Source organism: Rhinopithecus roxellana, chromosome 13 (assembly GCF_007565055.1).
Source record: "Rhinopithecus roxellana isolate Shanxi Qingling chromosome 13, ASM756505v1, whole genome shotgun sequence".
Lineage (NCBI taxonomy): Eukaryota > Metazoa > Chordata > Mammalia > Primates > Cercopithecidae > Rhinopithecus > Rhinopithecus roxellana.
In genome coordinates, this window is record NC_044561.1 from 89,698,106 (window position 1) to 89,716,345 (window position 18,240).

The window sequence follows — 18,240 nt, forward strand, 5'->3', positions numbered from 1 at the left end:
CACGTGTTCCGTGTGTTATTTTGACAGAACTCAATCATACTACTTGCTTTAACAGTTTCATTATTGCAAAATTGAAAAGTTGGGCCCTGATGTTATGCTATAGGTTCTTCATAAAGTTTTGCTAAATGGATAACATAGTAACCTTTTATTACATTTTCTCACAGATACGTTTTTTGAGTATAGCATCTTTGTATCTCTTCTCAGTGTTATTTATTTATCTTTTTAAGAGACAAGGTCTTGTTCTGTTGCCCAGGCTGAAATGCAGTGGTTCAGTCATGACTCATTGTTAACCGGAACACATGGGCTCAAGCGATCCTCCTACCTCAGCCTCCCAGGCATCTAGGGCCACAAGTGTGTGCCACCATGTCTACCTAGTTCATTTTTTATTTTTTGTAGAGCCAGACTCTTACTACGTTGCTCAGACTGGCCTCAAAATCCTGGCCTCAAGCTGTTCTCCCTCCTTGGCCTCCCAAAGCGCTGGAATTACAGACATGAGCCACCATGCCCTGCTTTTTGAAAGCATTGTATTAATTTGTTGTGCCAACTGGAGAACTTTCTATCGTTTAACTTTTGAAAGCTCAGAAATACCGATAAAATTATACACAAAATATCTAATTTCTACCATAGTTTCAGGTTTTGGAGCCAAGTAAAGGATAGGGCGTAAGTACTTTAGTTTTTTGTTTGTTTGTTTTGAGAGAGAGACTTGCTCTGTCGCCCAGGCTGGAGTGTAGCGGGGCTGTCTTGGCTCACTGCAACCTCTCCCTCCCGCGTTTGCGCGATTCTCCTGCCTCAGCCTCCTGAGTAGCTGGTACTACAGGCACACGCCACCACACCCAGCTAATTTTTATTTATTTATTTTTTTTGTAGAGATGGGATTTTACCAAGTTAGCCAGGCTGGTCTCGAACTCCTGACCTCAGGTGATCCACCCACCTTGGCCTTCCAAAGTGCTGGGATTACAGGCGTGAGCCACAGATAGGGCATAAGTAACTTTTCTGTAGATCTTTGGTTTGATACAAAATTTAATCTCACTCTGGGACCATATTGCCATTTTGTGTCCTCTGAAAGACTTGCAACCTTTCTCAGTGTCTTTTCAGTTAAACTGTTGTAGACAGTTGCTCACTGTATTCAATATGCAATGGTAATTTTTGGCATTGAGGTCCGTGGTGAAGCCAGTAAAACCTCCTGTGGCTTGAACTGGTGGCTGGGCAAACTGAATCTGCTGGTTTTATGTGGGAGTGAGAGGGTACTTTCCTTCCTCAATTTAATCTTCACTGAGGGTGGGTGGTGGCCAAGGCGGATGGATCACAACATGGTGAAACTCTGTTGCTACAAAAATACAAAAAAAAAAAAAAAAAAAAATTAACCTGGCATGATGGCAGGTGCCTGTAATCTAAGCCACTCGGGAGGCTGAGGCGGGATAATCAGTTGAACCCAGGAGGTGCAGGTTGCAGTGAGCCGAAATCATGCCGTTGCACTCCAACCTGGGCAACAGAGCAAGACTCCATCTCAAAAAAATAATAATCGCAAGTCTGTCTCTGTAGGACTTAACCACACTTTTCCTAAGCATTGTCAGCTTAGAGCGTCATAAAACATTTTGTTTTAGGATCCCATTGCTGTAAACGGGAATTTTAAAAATTTAATTCTTAGATGCATAATTTTGATCCAGAAGAATTACATTTTAAAATATCCTTTGAGGGGCCGGGTGCAGTGAGTCACGCCTGTAATCCCAGCACTTTGGGAGGCTGAGGTGGGCAGATCATGAGGTCAGGAGATCAAGACCATCGTGGCTAACATGGTGAAACCCCGTCTCTACTAAAAATACAAAAAAAATTAGCCAGGCGTGGTGGCGGGCGCATGTAGTCCCAGCTACTTGTGAGGCTGAGGCAGGAGCGTGGCGTGAACCCGGGAGTGGAGGTTTCAGTGAGCCAAGATCACGCCACTGTACTCCAGCCTTGGGGACAGAGCAAGACTCGGTCTCAAAAAAAAAAAAAAAAGATCCTTTGAGGGAGGAAGGGGAAGTTTGCACTTACTGGTTGCCTGTGCTGCATCAGGAACTATTCTGGATGCTTCACACACAATATTACATTAAGTTATTCAAGGTGGTTAGTACCCCATTTGCAGAAGAGAAAACTGAGGCATAGACTTGCTTAAGATCATAAAACGAGGAGACAGAAGAACTGTCACAGATTTTTAGTAGATTCTGTCATCAGAGAATTGATAAGAATAGAAATAGAGCTTTATAAGACAAGCTGTGGAAAATGCAGTCATACCCTGTATAACAACATTTCAGTCAACAGTGGACTGCATATACAACAGTGGTCCCATAAGAGTTATAGTACAGCTGAAAAGTTCTTATCAACTAGTGCTGTCATAATGTTTTTGCACAACACATTGCCTTTTTTATGTTTACATACGCAAATACTACTGTTGTGTTCCAGTTGCCTACAGCATTCAGTACAGTAACATGTTGTACGGGTTTGTAGCCTAGGAGCAATAGGTGATACGTATAACCTAGATGTGTAATAAGCTATAACATCTAGGTTTGTGTAAGTGTACTGTCTTAATGATGTTCACACAATGATAGAAAGGTATAACATTAGCCTGGATGTGTAGTAAGCTATACACCATCTAGGTTTGTGTAAGTATACTCTGTTTTAATGTTTGCACAACAATAAAAATGCCTAACACATTTCTCAGAAAGTGTTCCATCATTAGCTGACATGTGACTGTATTGAAGTCCTAAATTTTAATATTAGTTTGATTCTCTATTACCCTCATTCTATATTCTCTCTCTCTCTCTCTTTTTTTTTTTTTGAGACAAAGTCTCGCTCTGTCACCAGGCTGCAGTGCAGTGGTACCATCTCGGCTCACTACAACCTCCCCTTCCCAGGTTCAAGCAATTCTTCTGCCTCTGCGTCAGCCTCACGGGTAGCTGGGACTATAGGTGCCACGCCCATCTAATTTTTGTACTTTTAGTAGAGACGGGGTTTCACCATGTTGGCCAGGATGGTCTGTCTCTGTCTCTTGACCTCGTGATCTGCCTGCCTCAGCCTCCCAAAATGCTAGGATTACGGGCATGAGGCACTGCACCCTGCTCTTTTTTTTTTTTTTTTTTTTTTTAATATACAACTCATTTTTCTCCGGTATACTCTTTCAAATACTGTGTAAAGGACACTGCCAGTGAAGTAGGCAGTTAATTACAAATACAAAAGTTGAAAGAGTAAACCTTAAAGGATCACTATATTTCAAGGATTCCCAATCAGCCTACCACCAGTGGATGACAAATTAGCCACAATCTTGATCCCTTTCATCCTTAGGCCCACCAGAGCCCCTAGGCTGTTTTCTTCTCTGGTTGCTTCCTCCGTTTTCTCTGTCATGGTGTACAGACATTGTCATTGTGTCTACCATGCAGGAAAATGTTTGGGAAGGTACTGCTTTCTTAGTAGTTATTTGGAAAGTCTTTTTAAAAGTAGAGGAATTATGGTTAACTTATATAAACTCACTCTAATAAATATGGAAGAAAATATTTAGATTGCAACAAGAAAAATCAAGTTTGAATTTAGTTGTGACTGTTATAAATGTTCTTAAATATTTGATTGCTAGGGAAATTAAAGTGTTTATCATTTCCTTTTGTTTTTTATAACAAAGAAGTTTTTGAAATTGACTTAGAAATGCTGTTTTGGTTGTACCCCAGCCTCAGTATATCCTTCTATATTCATAGCTTCCGTGGACGGGAAACTTCCAAGGAGGAAAACGATTAGGCACCCGCGTTTACAGGTGGATTTTTCAAATGCAATCTGTAGGGCCTGCTTATAATGAAATTTGGGATAGCATTAACAGTTTATTGTGATTATGGAAAGAGCATAGAGGCCTTGAAGTCAGAAAATTTAGGTTTAAGTTGTCATTTTTGATGGGGATTAACTGACAAAGAGGCAGGTGAAAGCTGTTTAGCACACAGTTGTCAAAGGGTAAACATTCTTTTACTGTCTTTTTAAAAATGTTTATGCTTCATTGTGAGGAAAAAGTCATAAAGAAATACAATATATATGTATATATTTGTATATTAAAATGTGTATTTAAAGTTTAAAGAAAAATAAAATGGACTGGGCGTGGTGTCTCACATCTGTAATCCCAACACTTTGGGAGGCCAAGGCAGGTAGATCACTTGAGGCCAAGAGTTCAAGACCAGCCCGGCCAACATGGTGAAACCCCCATCTCTAATAAAAATGCAGAAGTTAGCCAGGCATAGTGGCATACACCTATAATCCCAGCTACTCAGGTGGCTGAGGCATGAGAATCTCTTGAGCCTGGGAGGCGGAGGTTGCAGTGATCTGAGATCATGCTACTACATTCCAGTCTGGGTGACAGAGCGAGACTCTGTCTCAAATAATAATAATAAAAATAAAATGAACACATGTAGCCACAGACATTACCAGTGTCTGCAGTCCTCTGTGTGACTTCCCAATTATGTGTTAATCATTCTTTTTCTTTTCTATGTAGTTTTACCACAGATACATCTATCCCTAAATCGTCTATATGTAGTTTTGTTAATTTTGAACTTTATAAAAGCATCCTCTGTGTATTCTTGTCATTTGCCTTTTTAAAATGTAAACATTCTGAGGCCGGGCGCGGTGGCTCAAGCCTGTAATCCCAGCACTTTGGGAGGCCGAGACGGGCGGATCACGAGGTCAGGAGATCGAGACCATCCTGGCTAATACGGTGAAACCCCGTCTCTACTAAAAAATACAAAAAACCAGCCGGGCGACGAGGCGGGCGCCTGTAGTCCCAGCTACTTGGGAGGCTGAGGCAGGAGAATGGCGTAAACCCGGGAGGCGGAGCTTGCAGTGAGCTGAGATCCGGCCACTGCACTCCAGCCCGGGCGACAGAGCGAGACTCCGTTTCAAAAAAAAAAAAAAAAAAAAAATACAAAAGTTAGCTGGGTTTGGTGGCAGACGCCAGTAATTCCAGCCACTTGGGAAGCTGAGGCAGGAGACCCGCTTGAAACTGGGAAGGGGAGGTTGCAGTGAGCCAAAATCGCACCATTACACTCCAGCCTGGGCCACAGAGCAACACACCATCTCTAAAAAATAAAAAATAAAATTAAACGTTCTGTTTTTGAGAGTTAGCCATATCCATATATGTGTATATGCTTCATTCATTTTCATGGCTACAGAGAATTCCATTGTGTAACTATATCACAATGTTTCTGTTCTATTGCTAATTATTATACTTTATTTCGGTCATGAAACCGTGCCTTTGTGAATATTCTTGGACTTATCACGAAGATATGCATGGAATTTCTTGGATATATGTAGAATTTCTTGGTTGTAACATGCTCATAATTACCTCTACTAGGTCATGCCAAAGTGTTTTCCCAAATGCTTGTGCCATCTTATACTCTCATCAGTAGCATGAGTTCCATAACTCTTTATCCTTACCTTTAACTGATATTATCAGGCTTTTTCTTTTTTGCCGTTTGAGTACGTAAGTAATGGTGTCTCATGGTTTTAGTATGTGTATTCCCAGATATTGAGAGTTCCTACTATGTACCAGACTCTGTTCTTGTCATGGAGTATTGAACAGAGTAGACAAAGGTCCAGGCCTTCAATGGGCTCTGCATTCTATTGTGTGTGGTCTGGGGAGGAAGAGAAGTTAGTAAGCAAATAGGCAAAATATATGCTATTGCAAGTGGTGATTAAAGCTTGTGGAAACAAAAGCCTAAAGCCTACATGGGAAATAAGAAGTTTATGGTTGGGAATGAGTAGCAATTTAAATTGGACAGTCAGGGAAGGCTTCACCGAGACAGTGACACTTTAACAAAGACCTAATAGAAATTACAGTAGTCACCATGTGTTATGCTAGGAAAGGGCATTTCAGGGAGAGGAAACAACAAATACAAACGCCCTGAGGGGGAACATGACTGATGTGTCCAGGAATAATAAGGAGGCCAGTGTGACTGGAACACAGTTAGCCAGGGTATGGAAAGCAGAAGATGAGGTCAGAGAGGCAGCCAGATCACAAAGGGTTTTCTACACCCCTGGATGGACTTCAGGTTTCACCCTGTGTGAGACGGGAAATGGAGATGATGTGACCTGACTTCAGTTTTTAAAGAAATACTTAGGCATTTACCTGGTTACTAATTGTTTTTCCTCATATGTGAAATGTCTATTCATGTATTCTTTGTTTTATTGATTCTGATTCCTAGGAGTTCTTCATATATTCTGGGCTGGTCTTTTATCAGTAATGTGCTGGTTTGTGATTTTACTTTCTTTATATTGTCTTTTGAAGAACAGAAGTGTGATATGGTCAGATTCTTTAAACTTAACCTCTTTAAGTATCTCTGGTGTACATAATTGGAGTAATCATAATCTATAGATTAAGACAGTCTCTTATCAATGGTCCAGCATGGGCCTCTTTTTATTGATTGGTTTGTGTGTTTGTTAGAATGAATAAGTGAACCCACCACTTATTCATTCTAGAACCTTGCAATAACTTATATTTACCTGTTTGATCCTCCCCTGCCACTCTATACTTGAGGAATATATTTAACTTATATTTACCTGTTTGATCCTCCCCTGCCACTCTATACTTGAGGAAACCGTTATCCAGATTTCAGTATTTATTCATTTACTTTCCATTGTATATAGGTTTTTGAAAATATTTAACTGACAAAGATTGAATATATTTAAGCTATACAGTGTGATGATTTAATATACATATACATTGTGTAATGATTACTACGTGATATTAACACATCCATCACCACCCATTCTGTACACTAGATCCCAGAACTTATTCATCTTGTAACTGAACATTCCTATTTTTTGACCAACATCTCCCCATTTTCCCCACCCTCAAGCAAACCCTTGACAACCACTGTTTTACTCTCTGCTTCTGAGTTTAACTTTTTTAGATTCCACATATAAATGAACTCTACTAGGTATTTATCTTTCTGTGTCTGGCTTCACCGAACATAATATGTTCTCTAGGATCATCTGTGTTGTCACAAATGGCGGGATTTTCTTTTTTGTAGCTGAATGATATTCCGTTGTATATATTTACCACTATTAATTCATCTGTTGATGGACACTTAAGATTGTTTCCCTATCTTGGTTATTGCGAATAGTGCTGCAATGAACATAGGGGTTCAGATGTCTCTTCAAGATACTGATTTCATTTCCTTTGGATATACACCCAGAAGTGGGATTGCTGGATCTTATGGTAGTTCTGTTTTTAAGTTTTTGAGGAACCTCCATGCTGTTTTCCATAATAGCTGTACCAATTTATAATCCTACCAACAGTGTGAACACCCTCACCAGCATTTGTTATCTCTTGTCTTTTTTATAATACCCATCCTAGCAAGTATGAAGTAATAACTCATCATGGTTTTGATTTGCATTTCTCTGATGGTTAGTGATGTTGAGCACCTTTTCATATACCTGTTGGCCATTTGTATGTCTTCTTTGGAACATTGTATATAGTTTTATATCCTTGATAAATATTCTTAAGAGATATGGGTACATCAAAAGGAATGAAATGCTGATGCATGCTACAACATAGATGAACCTTGAAAATACTATGCTAAGTGAAAGAAGACAGTCAAAAAGACCACATACTTTATCAAAAGTATCCAGAACAGGGAAATCTATAGAGACAGAAAGTAGGCTAGTGTTTGCCACAGGAGGGAGGGTCGGGGACGGTTTCTTTTTGAGGAGATGAAAATGTTCTAAAATTGTGGTGATATTTGCACATATCTGTGATATTAAAGTTGTTAACTTTGTTAATGTGGGAGGAAATGTGGGTGTGTTTGGGATACTTTTAAATCATTGTGGAACTGATTTTTTTTTTCACTTTATATTGCTAAGATTTATTTTGTGTAGCTGTAGGTCATCCATTTCTTTTGTTGTTTGTTTGTTTTTGTTTTTTCTTTTTGTTTGTTTGTTTTGAGACGAGTCTTGCTCCATCACCCAGGCTGGAATGCAGTGGCGTGATCTCGGCTCACTGCAAGCTCCGCCTCCCGGGTTCACACCATTCTCCTGCCTCAACCTCCCCCGTAGCTGGGACTACAGGCGCCTGCCACGATGTCTGGCTAATTTTTTGTATTTTTAGTAGAGACAGGGTTTCACCGTGTTAGCCAGGATGGTCTTGATCTCCTGACCTCGTGATCCACCCGCCTTGGCCTCCCAAAGTGCTGGGATTACAGGTGTGAGCCACCACACCCGGCCCATCCACTTAACTTCTATACTATAGTTTATATGTTCATTCTCCTGTCACATTTCAGTTGTTCTTAGGTATTACTATGATGAATCATGCTGTTGGGAACATTTCTATATATGTCCCCTAGTACAGGTTTAAGATTTTCTGGGTATTTGTGTAGGAGTATAATTGCTGAGTCATAAGGTGTATGAATGTTGAATTTTTTTTTTTTTTTTTTTTGAGACAGAGTCTCACTCTGTCGCCCAGGCTGGAGTGCAATGGCACGATCTTGGCTCACTGCAACCTCCGCCTCCCAGATTCAAGCAATTCTTTTGTCTTAGCCTCCCAAATAGCTGGGATTACAGGCGCCCGCCACCACGCCCAGCTAATTTTTTGTATTTTTAGTAGAGACAGGGTTTTGCCACATTGGCCAGGCTGGTCTTGAACTCTTGACCTTAGGTAATCCACCCGCCTTGGCCTCCCAAAGTGCTGGGATTATAGGCATGAGCCACCATGCCCAACCATGAATGTTGAACTTTATGAGGGTGGTGATATTACTTGACATTTCCACCAGCAGCATTTGATTTGCATTTCTCTTGTCACCAATGAGACTGAACATACATGTTTCCTTCTCTGTGAAATACTAGTAGATGTTTTTTGACCATTTTTCTGTTGTACTGTTTGTGCTTTTCCTGTTGGCTTTTAGCAACTCTTTATTTACTTCTGATACTGATCCTTTGTCTTATATAAGACAGCAAATATCTTCTAATTTGTAATTCCTCTCTTCTCCCACTTTCTTCTGTCATCTAATGAACAAGAATACTTGATTTTAATATTGTCAGATTTATCGTTTATAGTTAATATTTTCTGCTTTATCTGAGAAACTCTTTTTTGTCCAGATGAGAAGAGTGTTCCCTTTGATTTTTTACTGAAAGATGTAAGGTTTGGGACATTTAAGTCCTTGATCCATCTAGAGTTGTTTTGTTTTTTTTTAATATGAGGTAGGGAACTGATTTTATCTTGTGCCATATAGAAAACCTTTTTTATCTTGTTCCATTTGTGGAATAATCTCTCCTTTCCTCTAGTAATCTGACATGTCACCTCTCACGTACCAGAGTTTCAGAACTGTGGGTTTGTTGCTTGGCTCTGTGTTTTACTGGTCAGTTGGTCTGCCTATCCCTACACCAGTACCACACTTCAGAAAACTGGATGAAGAACATTGATGACCACCACATCTAGCCCACCTCTAGGCCAGTGGGTATGGGGGTTCTGTGAAGAAAACAAGCTAAAATACAACCCAACAGCAACAATTGAAAGAACTGTAGTATGCAGTATCCTTGGTAGAGAGCCAGGCTTCAGTTAGAACAAGATAACGAAAATGTTCAGAGATATAATGAGATTCTGCTGATGGTGTACTGTGAATTCTTCAGAATTTAGTGGTAGAGAGTTGGCAGGGAATGGGGCAGAAGAAAGGATGTATCGTTACCTTCTGAGGATGAGAACATGGGATATTAGGGGGAACATGATGATTAGGGGCTTTTTGCAGTGACCAAAATGAATAGGGAGAAAAGGCATAAAGAGATTATTCCTAGTGGGATGATTTCTGGGGGCAGATTGTGATAGTGAGGCTGTGAATATTGAGGATTAGGGAGGGAAGGGTATTATCTTGGATGCACCAAGCCAATCCCCCTCTTAGCCTCTTTCTGGGAAGGGGCAATTTTACTGTGAGCTCACAAGACTTCTTGTTGACTCCTGTGCAAGTCAGGAAGCCAGTGTGACTAAAAAACAAGTATTTTAATCCCTCAGGGCCCACTTGTGAATCCTGTCAGGAGAGATGTGGTCTTGCCCTACAGTTCTGTCTTGGGTACCTGGCTTTTAAGATATTTTCATTGTCTTAGGTGTTCTAGAGTTGCACTCTGAGGTAGGTCATTTTTTGCTTGTTAGTTTTAATCTTGCTTAAAATTAAATACCCAGAATTCTGAAGATTATCATCTTTCATTAGTTCTGAAAACTTTTCCACCATTTTCTCTTGAAGTATTACATTTTCCCAATCTTCTCTGTTTTCTCCTTCTAGAAATCCTGTTTGATACCTGTGGTACATTCTAACTCTGAATCTGGTAACTCATATTTTCCATCCCTTTGAATCTCTACATCTGGGTAATTTCTTCACTTTTGTTTTTCAGTTCATTAATTCTTTCTTTACCTCTGTCTGGTGTGCTGTTTATTTTTTTTTCTAGTCTTATCCTTTTGTTAGTCTGATCTTTTGATTTCCTCTTTTGTTTTTTAAAAGTGCTGATTTATATCCTGTATCTGATAATTCCAATATTCATAGTCTTTATGGTTCTTATCATTTGTTTCTGTGAAGTTTGATTGTGATCTCATTGTTCTTGAATCTTTCTTTACCTAAGGGAATTGCAGAAGCCTGGGTCAAAGTACTTCTTTTAAAAAATATTTGCCGGATTCCTAAGGGCACTTCCAGTCCAACACCAATTGAAGCTGAGTTTTTGGATTGGATTATTTTGGGCCACACAAGTAGTGTGAATTCCAGCCACAAACCCAGGGGTTTGTGGTTATAAATTCTATGGGGAAAAATGTATTTTTACTTCCCTTTTTCTGCCCATAACCAAAGCCCAAACAGGCATGTGTTCTCTCTGATTTGTAAGGGAAGAGACATCACCCACTGAGAGCACCCTTAAGCATCTTGGCTTAATGTAGTGGTCTCTGCTGGGACCTCCCACCGTGATCAGGCTTCAAACTCTGTGTCTTGGCTTCTTGGCCAGCAATCCATTACAACCAAAGATCCCTCTAAGACCATAGCAGATTAGTGTTTGTCCCCAAGGGAAACTCCTTGCATCTAATCTAGTTTAATATTTCTGTTTGAGCTTTCTTACTGTGACTGGATTCCAAGAAATTCCTTTTGTTTCTTTACATTTAAAAGTTTTCATTTATTTTCTACCTTGTCTGTAAACATGTATAAAAATAACAATAGAACAAGTAGTTCTTCAGTCTTCTTTGCCATAAATGAATTAGCAGAATGGCTTCGCCAGACTTGGCCAGAATTTTAGTTTGTCAGTACTAGGATAGCTTGATATTGTGTACATTGTGATTACAAACTACTCGAAAGGCAAAGAAAACATACAAATAAAGTACAGGCAAATACAGGAAACAATAGCTCCCTAATGAGGCCCAAATGTTGTTTTGTATTTGAAGTTAGTTTTCAAGAATATTTGATTCTAAGAAGGGGCAGCTTGATTTACAGTAAACTGAATACGATTGTAAATGGAAGACATCATTTCAAGGGAGAGTAAAAGACGATTTGGAAGAAGAGTATGATAAGCCCAAATTCAAGACAAATGTAAAGCAATTTCTGCCCAGTTAAATAGCTTTTAGACAATCAGCAACAAAAAAAAGGATTAACATGTGTTCATTCATCGCATACCTTGGGCATATTTTTTATGGATACTTCATTGAATGTTTTGGAAGATACAGAATTGAGGGTTATATGAGAAGCAATCGCCTATTCTAAGCAGCTTCCTGTACCCTTATCCTTATTATCCTATGACTGTGTGTGTTGTTTCCATATAACACTATTCTCATAGTGTTAAGTGCATCCAAAGAGTATTTGTTGGCTCTGGCTGATTGGTCATTTATGCTATTTACTATTGTTCACAAGGCTAGTTGTTATTTTACTTTTTAATTTTATGCATTGTTGTTCCTAGACTGTAAGGTTGGGAACAAATTTGACTCATTTTTTTATTTTTATTTGCTCTTTTATTCAGCAGACGTTTATAAGGTGTGTGCTGTATGTCACACCTTTCACTGGCCACTAGAGTTACCGTCAGGAGAAGAACAGGCTATATGACCTTTGCCCTCATGGAGCTTGCAACCTATTAATAATAATTTTTTAAATTCCACAAATAAATATATAATTGCAACTGTGACAAGTGCTAGAGAATAGAAGACCATGGTACTGTAAGAGTTTAGTAGAGCCTGGGCATGGTGGCTCGTGCCTGTAATCCCAACACTTTCGGAGGCTGAGGCAGGAGGATAATTTGAGCCCAGGAGTTCAAGACTAGCCTGAGCAACATAGTGAGACTTACATCTCTACAAAAAGTAAAATAAATTAGCTGGGTATGGTGATGTACACCTGTGGTCCTGCTACTCAGGAGTCTGAGGTGGGAGGATTGCCTGAGCCTGTGAGGTCAAGGCTGCAGTGAGCTGTGATTGCACTGCTGCATTCCAGCCTGGGCAACAGAGCAAGACCCTGTCTCCAAAAAAAAAAAAAAAAAAAAAAAAGTTTAGAAGAGAGGGATTTACAGAAGTTTATACAAGAAATTGTAAGATCCTGAACCAAGTTCAAAACACTTCAGATCTTCACATGTCTTATTTGAAAGATTGATCACTTGGCTTATCCAATATGCTTTAAGGATATCTTATGCACATAGTCACCCTACTTTACCAGGGAGGAAAAAATGGCCCTGACAAAGATCCTGTTTACTTTTCTGGACCAAATATCCTGTGACCCCTGTTATGAGAGTGAATGTATCGTTCCTTCTCCCCAAACCATTGGAGTGGAGAGTTTGAAGGAGTGCCTTTGATGACATTGTTCCTCAGGGCATGCCCAGTGGTTTACCTCTAAAAAGCCAAGCGTGGTGGCTCATGCTTGTAATCCCAGCACTTTGGGAGGCCGAGGTGGGTGGATCACCTGAGGTCAGGAGTTCAAGACCAGCCTGGCCAACATGGTGAACCCCATCTCTTCTAAAAATACAAAAAGAAATTAGCCAGGTGTGGTGTTGTGCACCTATAATCCCAGCTACTAGGGAGGCTAAGACAGGAAAATCACTTGAACCTGGGAAGTGGAGGTTACAATGAGCCAAGATTGCACCATTGCACTCCAGCCTGGGTGACAGAGCAAGACTATGTCTCAAAAAAAAGCCTTATAATCAAAGTGGATTCCAAATTTGGAGTTTTGGTGGCAGTAGTGATGGCTGGTTAGATTTCAAAAGCTACTTTTGGAATTGAGTGTTACACAGTCAGGTTTAAATAAAGAGCGCTAGTTTCAGCCTATATCGGAAATGTTTAAATGTACATTTTGTTTTTATGACCAAAACCAATTATAGTACCTAGTGGAGTTATTTTAAGTTATTGATCTCCTGCCCTTTGAAGACTTTTCAGATATTTCAAATGAATAAGGTAGGAGGAATGTATACTGTTATTTTTGTGGGTTTTGCAAGGATATTTAATATTTTTATATGTATGCAAACTGCCAGAATAATTCTCAATGGATTGTGCTTAAATTGTTATTGTCATAATTGAGTCATCTATGTTTGTGGTTGACTTTGAGAGAGATTTTTGCCCATTGTTTGTAGGATTATTGATGTTATTTTTAACTAATTCAGAAGTCCTTGGATATGCACTTAAAATTTTTTGACAAATTTGTGCAAAACTAAAAACAGTTATAATGAAGTTGTTTTTCAGTCACATAGTGGCTGCTCTCAGAGGCTAAAACTGTCTCTGAAGAATGTTCTTGTACTTATGCCAAGAGGCTTCTGGGATGGGCATATTTTTAAGAACTTAGAACATAAACAACTGTGATCTGTGGTAAGAGATTTAAATGACCTCATGATGACAACAAGAACAAAGCATTTTTTAAGTTATCATGGTGGTGTGTGAATTCATTTCCATGTGTTTCTTATGCTACTATTTGGGTGTATTAAGTGAGAGCCAGGCAAAAAAATTACAGACTGTATTAAACCGAAGATACTGTTTCTTTATTGTTGTAAACAAAGTACCAGAAAAACATTATTTCCTAAGAATAAACATTTCATGAATTATTTTAGAGCTATAAGTCCTTTTCTTTTTTTGTTTTTAACCACATGAACCACTTGGGGATGAAGACCGTTTATTTCGATCCTACAGTTTTGATTCATTTTCTGTTGGAGAGAATATATTCCAAACATGAAAGATCAAACAGTTGGCTTGAAATAAGAGTCTCTCCTTTAAGACAGATCAATTAAGTGTTTATTAAGTATTTACTGTGTGTCTGGCACTATGCTAAATATTATGGAATACTAAAGAAGGTGACTTTAAGCTGCTTTTGGTCTAGTTAGAACAAAGGACTGCTCAGATGAAACTTATAAAGTAAGAAGACATTATGTAATCAAGCATCAAATAAGATACCATCACTTATGTGGTTCAAATATTGACATAGCCCTTTTTTTTAGAAATGATTTTTAATCATTGTCTAGAACAGTGATTCTTAACTAGAGGTAATTTTGCCCCCCAAGAGGATATTTGGCAATGTCTGGAGACATTTTTGATTGTTACACCTGGGGCTACTAGCATCTAGTGGATAACCAGAGATATTGCTGAATAACTTCCAATGTACAGGATAGCCCGTCACAGCAAAGAATTATCTGGTCCAAAATAACAATAATGCTGAAATGAGAAAATTTCTGATGTAGAACCTACAAATGTCAGTGCTGGTAATCTTCAAAGTTATGGTAATGGACTTTCATCTTCCCCCAGGCTAGACCTGTTCAGCTCCTATAAATGTTCTTTACCTTAAGCTCTTGGATCATACACAGAGATGATCTTTGGATATCATAAACCCCCTGAACATTGTATGCAAGTTTTTCCAGTACAGTGCTAGAGAGAGAGTCCATAACTTTTATCAAAATCTCATGCTACCCATGCCTCCAAAAAAGGTTGAGACACATCAACCCAGTCCTCTAGTCATCTAAGAGACAACAACACAGAACACTCCTTAGCATCATGGTGATTTAGAAGAAGAGCTTGGATCAAAATCCAAAAATAACTTTTTTGGTGAAAGAATTTCTGTATTAATTTAGTATTTTGAAGTAATAAAATCTTAATGCATGAGGAAATTATAGTAGGATACTTTCAAAGATTATTAAACATCATATGTAATGATATATTACTGTACATTTAAAATTTTAGACTGAACTGATTGTGTGCTCACCTACAGGCAGAATACATAAATTATTTTGTTATTTGAAATCAACTTGTTTTATCAAAATTTGCTGCTTTCTCTCAAATGAAGATCCCAGTTTACTTTTCTTAGATGCTGTTTATCTTTTGAATCAGAGATCTAAACATGGTTTTATATTACACATTTCTCCTGAAAACTATTTACTAAAGTGAATTATGTTTTTCTCATAAGAAACATTTTTAAATTGAGAATTGCGTTCTGATTTCGCATCCTGTAAGTTAGAGATCCTAACAGCAAGTATGTCATAAAAACAAATCTATGTTACCTTGGGTGTGCATGTAGGTTAACATTAATACTTTTCTAAGCTATAGAAATTTGGAGATTAAGTGTTGGGTTAAAAACCAAGGAAGGTCTTAGAGATCTATTTCAGCTGTTTGAAACTCTTTGAAGCTCAAGGCCCAAAAGCACTACTTTTAGTTGTTTTATATATTTTTACTTCTACCAAATGTTTTGAGGGGGAAAAATCAGTGCACGTGGGAGGAAAGGGTTGCATACTTCTCATCTAAACCATTCATTTTGCAGATAAGGAACCAGAGGCCCAGAGTTTTAGATTTTATTATTGGGCTATATATTTCTTCATTCTGTAGGTCGAACTAGCATTTTAGATGTATCTGATAATAGTAGAGAGGATGACCAGGAATTCAAAATTTAGCTGTGCAGCTTCCTACCTCCATGTTCTTAGACAAATTGCTACATGTTCTCAGTCTCTATATACTCATCAGCAAAGAGAATTATATTTAGTATAGTTTCTACTTTCTTAGAATTTGGAATGTGTCTGAGAAGATGATCCGGATTGATCACGTCTCATTTTTTTTAATGAATTTTGTGTCATCTAAATATTTGAAGATCCACCCAAGTATGTCCTCTAAACACTACTACAAAATAAAAAAACATCTTTATTATCAAAGGGGACAGCACAGTATTTACATGTCCTTTATTTTGGCAATAATGAGGGTCTTTGTAAACTGATAGATCAGCCTTAGGGCTTTTTCTCCCACCTTCTTACCCCCTCTCGTTATTGCATAAGATACCTAGAAACGTGAATCGGGAACAGCAGATTATAGGAAGAAAGACTTTTTGAGATGAAATATAAGAGCAAGTAGCAGCATTGAAAGAACTAAACCATATGAAATAGAATGTGAACTTGGTGATCCTTTTGATCTTTTCTATGTGGCCTCACAGGAGTGCTTGAGAAAAGATTGAGAATCCTTTACTCATGGGATAGTTCAACAGGGATTCCTTACTAAACAATTTTTGTTCAAAACCAGTAGTTTGCAGAGAACACAGGCTTTCACTTGGATGACAGAAGCACGTGGGGTAATTAAAGACAAGAGAAACCACTTGTCTTTTGCTACAAAAATTAATTAGTATCCTGAGAAGAATTAGTTCAGAAGTTTTCTTAGCATCTCAAAACAAAAAAGTTTAGAGAAATGAAGCCTGAGCCTAAATACAGTGTTTTTCTTTAGTTGCTTGATCATGTATCAAATTGCTAGGTTTGTTTGGTGGTTTGTTTTGATTTTGTTTGGTTAGGTTTATTGTTGTTTGTTATTAGGAAATAACTTTTATACAAGTTGGTCCTATGTCAGTGTGTGATATTGGGGTATTACAGATGTTTACCATTGCATGTTATCTTTGTTACTCTACTAAATATGCATAAATTATGTTTTTCTTTATAAATTATATGTTTAAGTGATTGCCAGACAATAAGACATTTTAAGCTAAACTATTTGGATTCTTTCCTCAGGTCTTAAAGAAAGTGCAGAAGAGATGGTCAAGAACAAATTGGAAGGAAAAGATAAACTGACCCCTTGGGAACAATTTTTAGAGAAAAAGAAAGAGAAAAAAAGGCTGAAAAGGAAACAGAAGGTATCAGCGATAATTTTGACCAAATGTTTATTGAATACCAACCATGTATCAGATGGTACCAGGTGCTTGGGATCCATTATCTCAAAATGTAACCACTTACTGAAGTAGGCCTTGTCATCATCCCAATTTTAAGAAAGAGGAAAGTGAGAATGCAGTAAGTTAAGTATTTTCAGCATGGCCACCTAATGGCATGCAAAGCCCGGTCACAGTCCAGAGCCACTTCAACTGCTGCATTCTGACATTTTACATTTACATGCCACCTACATAAAACACATAGTTCAGTTAATATCTAGATATAAGCAGTATGATTCTGTTCGGTGTTTCTGAGCAAAAGAGGTACATACAGACTTTTTTTTCCTTGAGGATATGTGCACACAGAGGTTTTTAACATGAGTGAAATTATGCCATACTTTCCATCTCTCAACCTGCATTTTCACCTTGCAATATTATCTTATGCCTCATCTATCACCTTACTGTCATTCAATTCCTTTATCAAGAGTATTTCCTGGGCAGGTGCGGTGGCTCATGCTTGTAATCCCTACACTTTGGGAAGCCAAGGCAGGTGGATCACCTGAGGTCAGGAGTTCGAGACCAGCTTGGCCAATATGGCAAAACTCCGTCTCTACTAAAAATACAAAAATTAGCTGGGCGTGGTGTCGCGCGTCTGTAATCCCAGCTACTTGAGAGGCTGAAGCAGGCGAATCACTTGAACCCAGGAGGTGGAGGTTACAGTGAGCCAAGATCGCGCCACTGCACCCAAACCTTGGCGACAAGGCAAAACTCTGTCTCAAAAAAAAAAAAAAAAAAGAGTGTTTCCTCTGTGTTAACATGGTGTCTGTGGACAATATGATTTGACTCACGTTGTTCAGGGAATAACATCTTTTGCGGAGTTTTCCAGAGTCCTCAGTAATAGCACAGATCACTTAGGTTTTTGCCACTAAAAATGCTCTTGTCACTGAAATGCAGCATTCTGGTGGTGGTGTGCCTTAGAGTGTTATCACTGATAAAGACAAAAGTTTGCAACTTGGGGAATCTTAAAATTATTAATTCTAGTCCAACCCTGTTTTACAGTTGAAAAAAAAATTAGCTGATTAGTCTGAGGTTACATAGCATACCAGTGGCCAAGCTGAGACCAGAATCCACAATTACTCAGACCAGTGTTCTT

At 38.6% G+C, this 18,240-nt stretch overlaps 1 protein-coding gene across 4 annotated transcripts in view; it reads left to right on the forward strand.

Annotated features, from left to right (window-relative positions):
* The window catches only part of ESF1 (ESF1 nucleolar pre-rRNA processing protein homolog), a 66,870-nt gene that overhangs the window by 31,192 nt on the left and 17,438 nt on the right, over positions 1-18,240 (forward strand). For all 4 annotated transcript variants that reach the window (XM_010355257.2, XM_030915613.1, XM_010355258.2 and 1 more), the window contains one exon: positions 16,954-17,075. In XM_010355257.2, the coding sequence (XP_010353559.2) occupies positions 16,954-17,075 (122 nt within the window). The remainder of the gene's footprint in view (positions 1-16,953; positions 17,076-18,240) is intronic.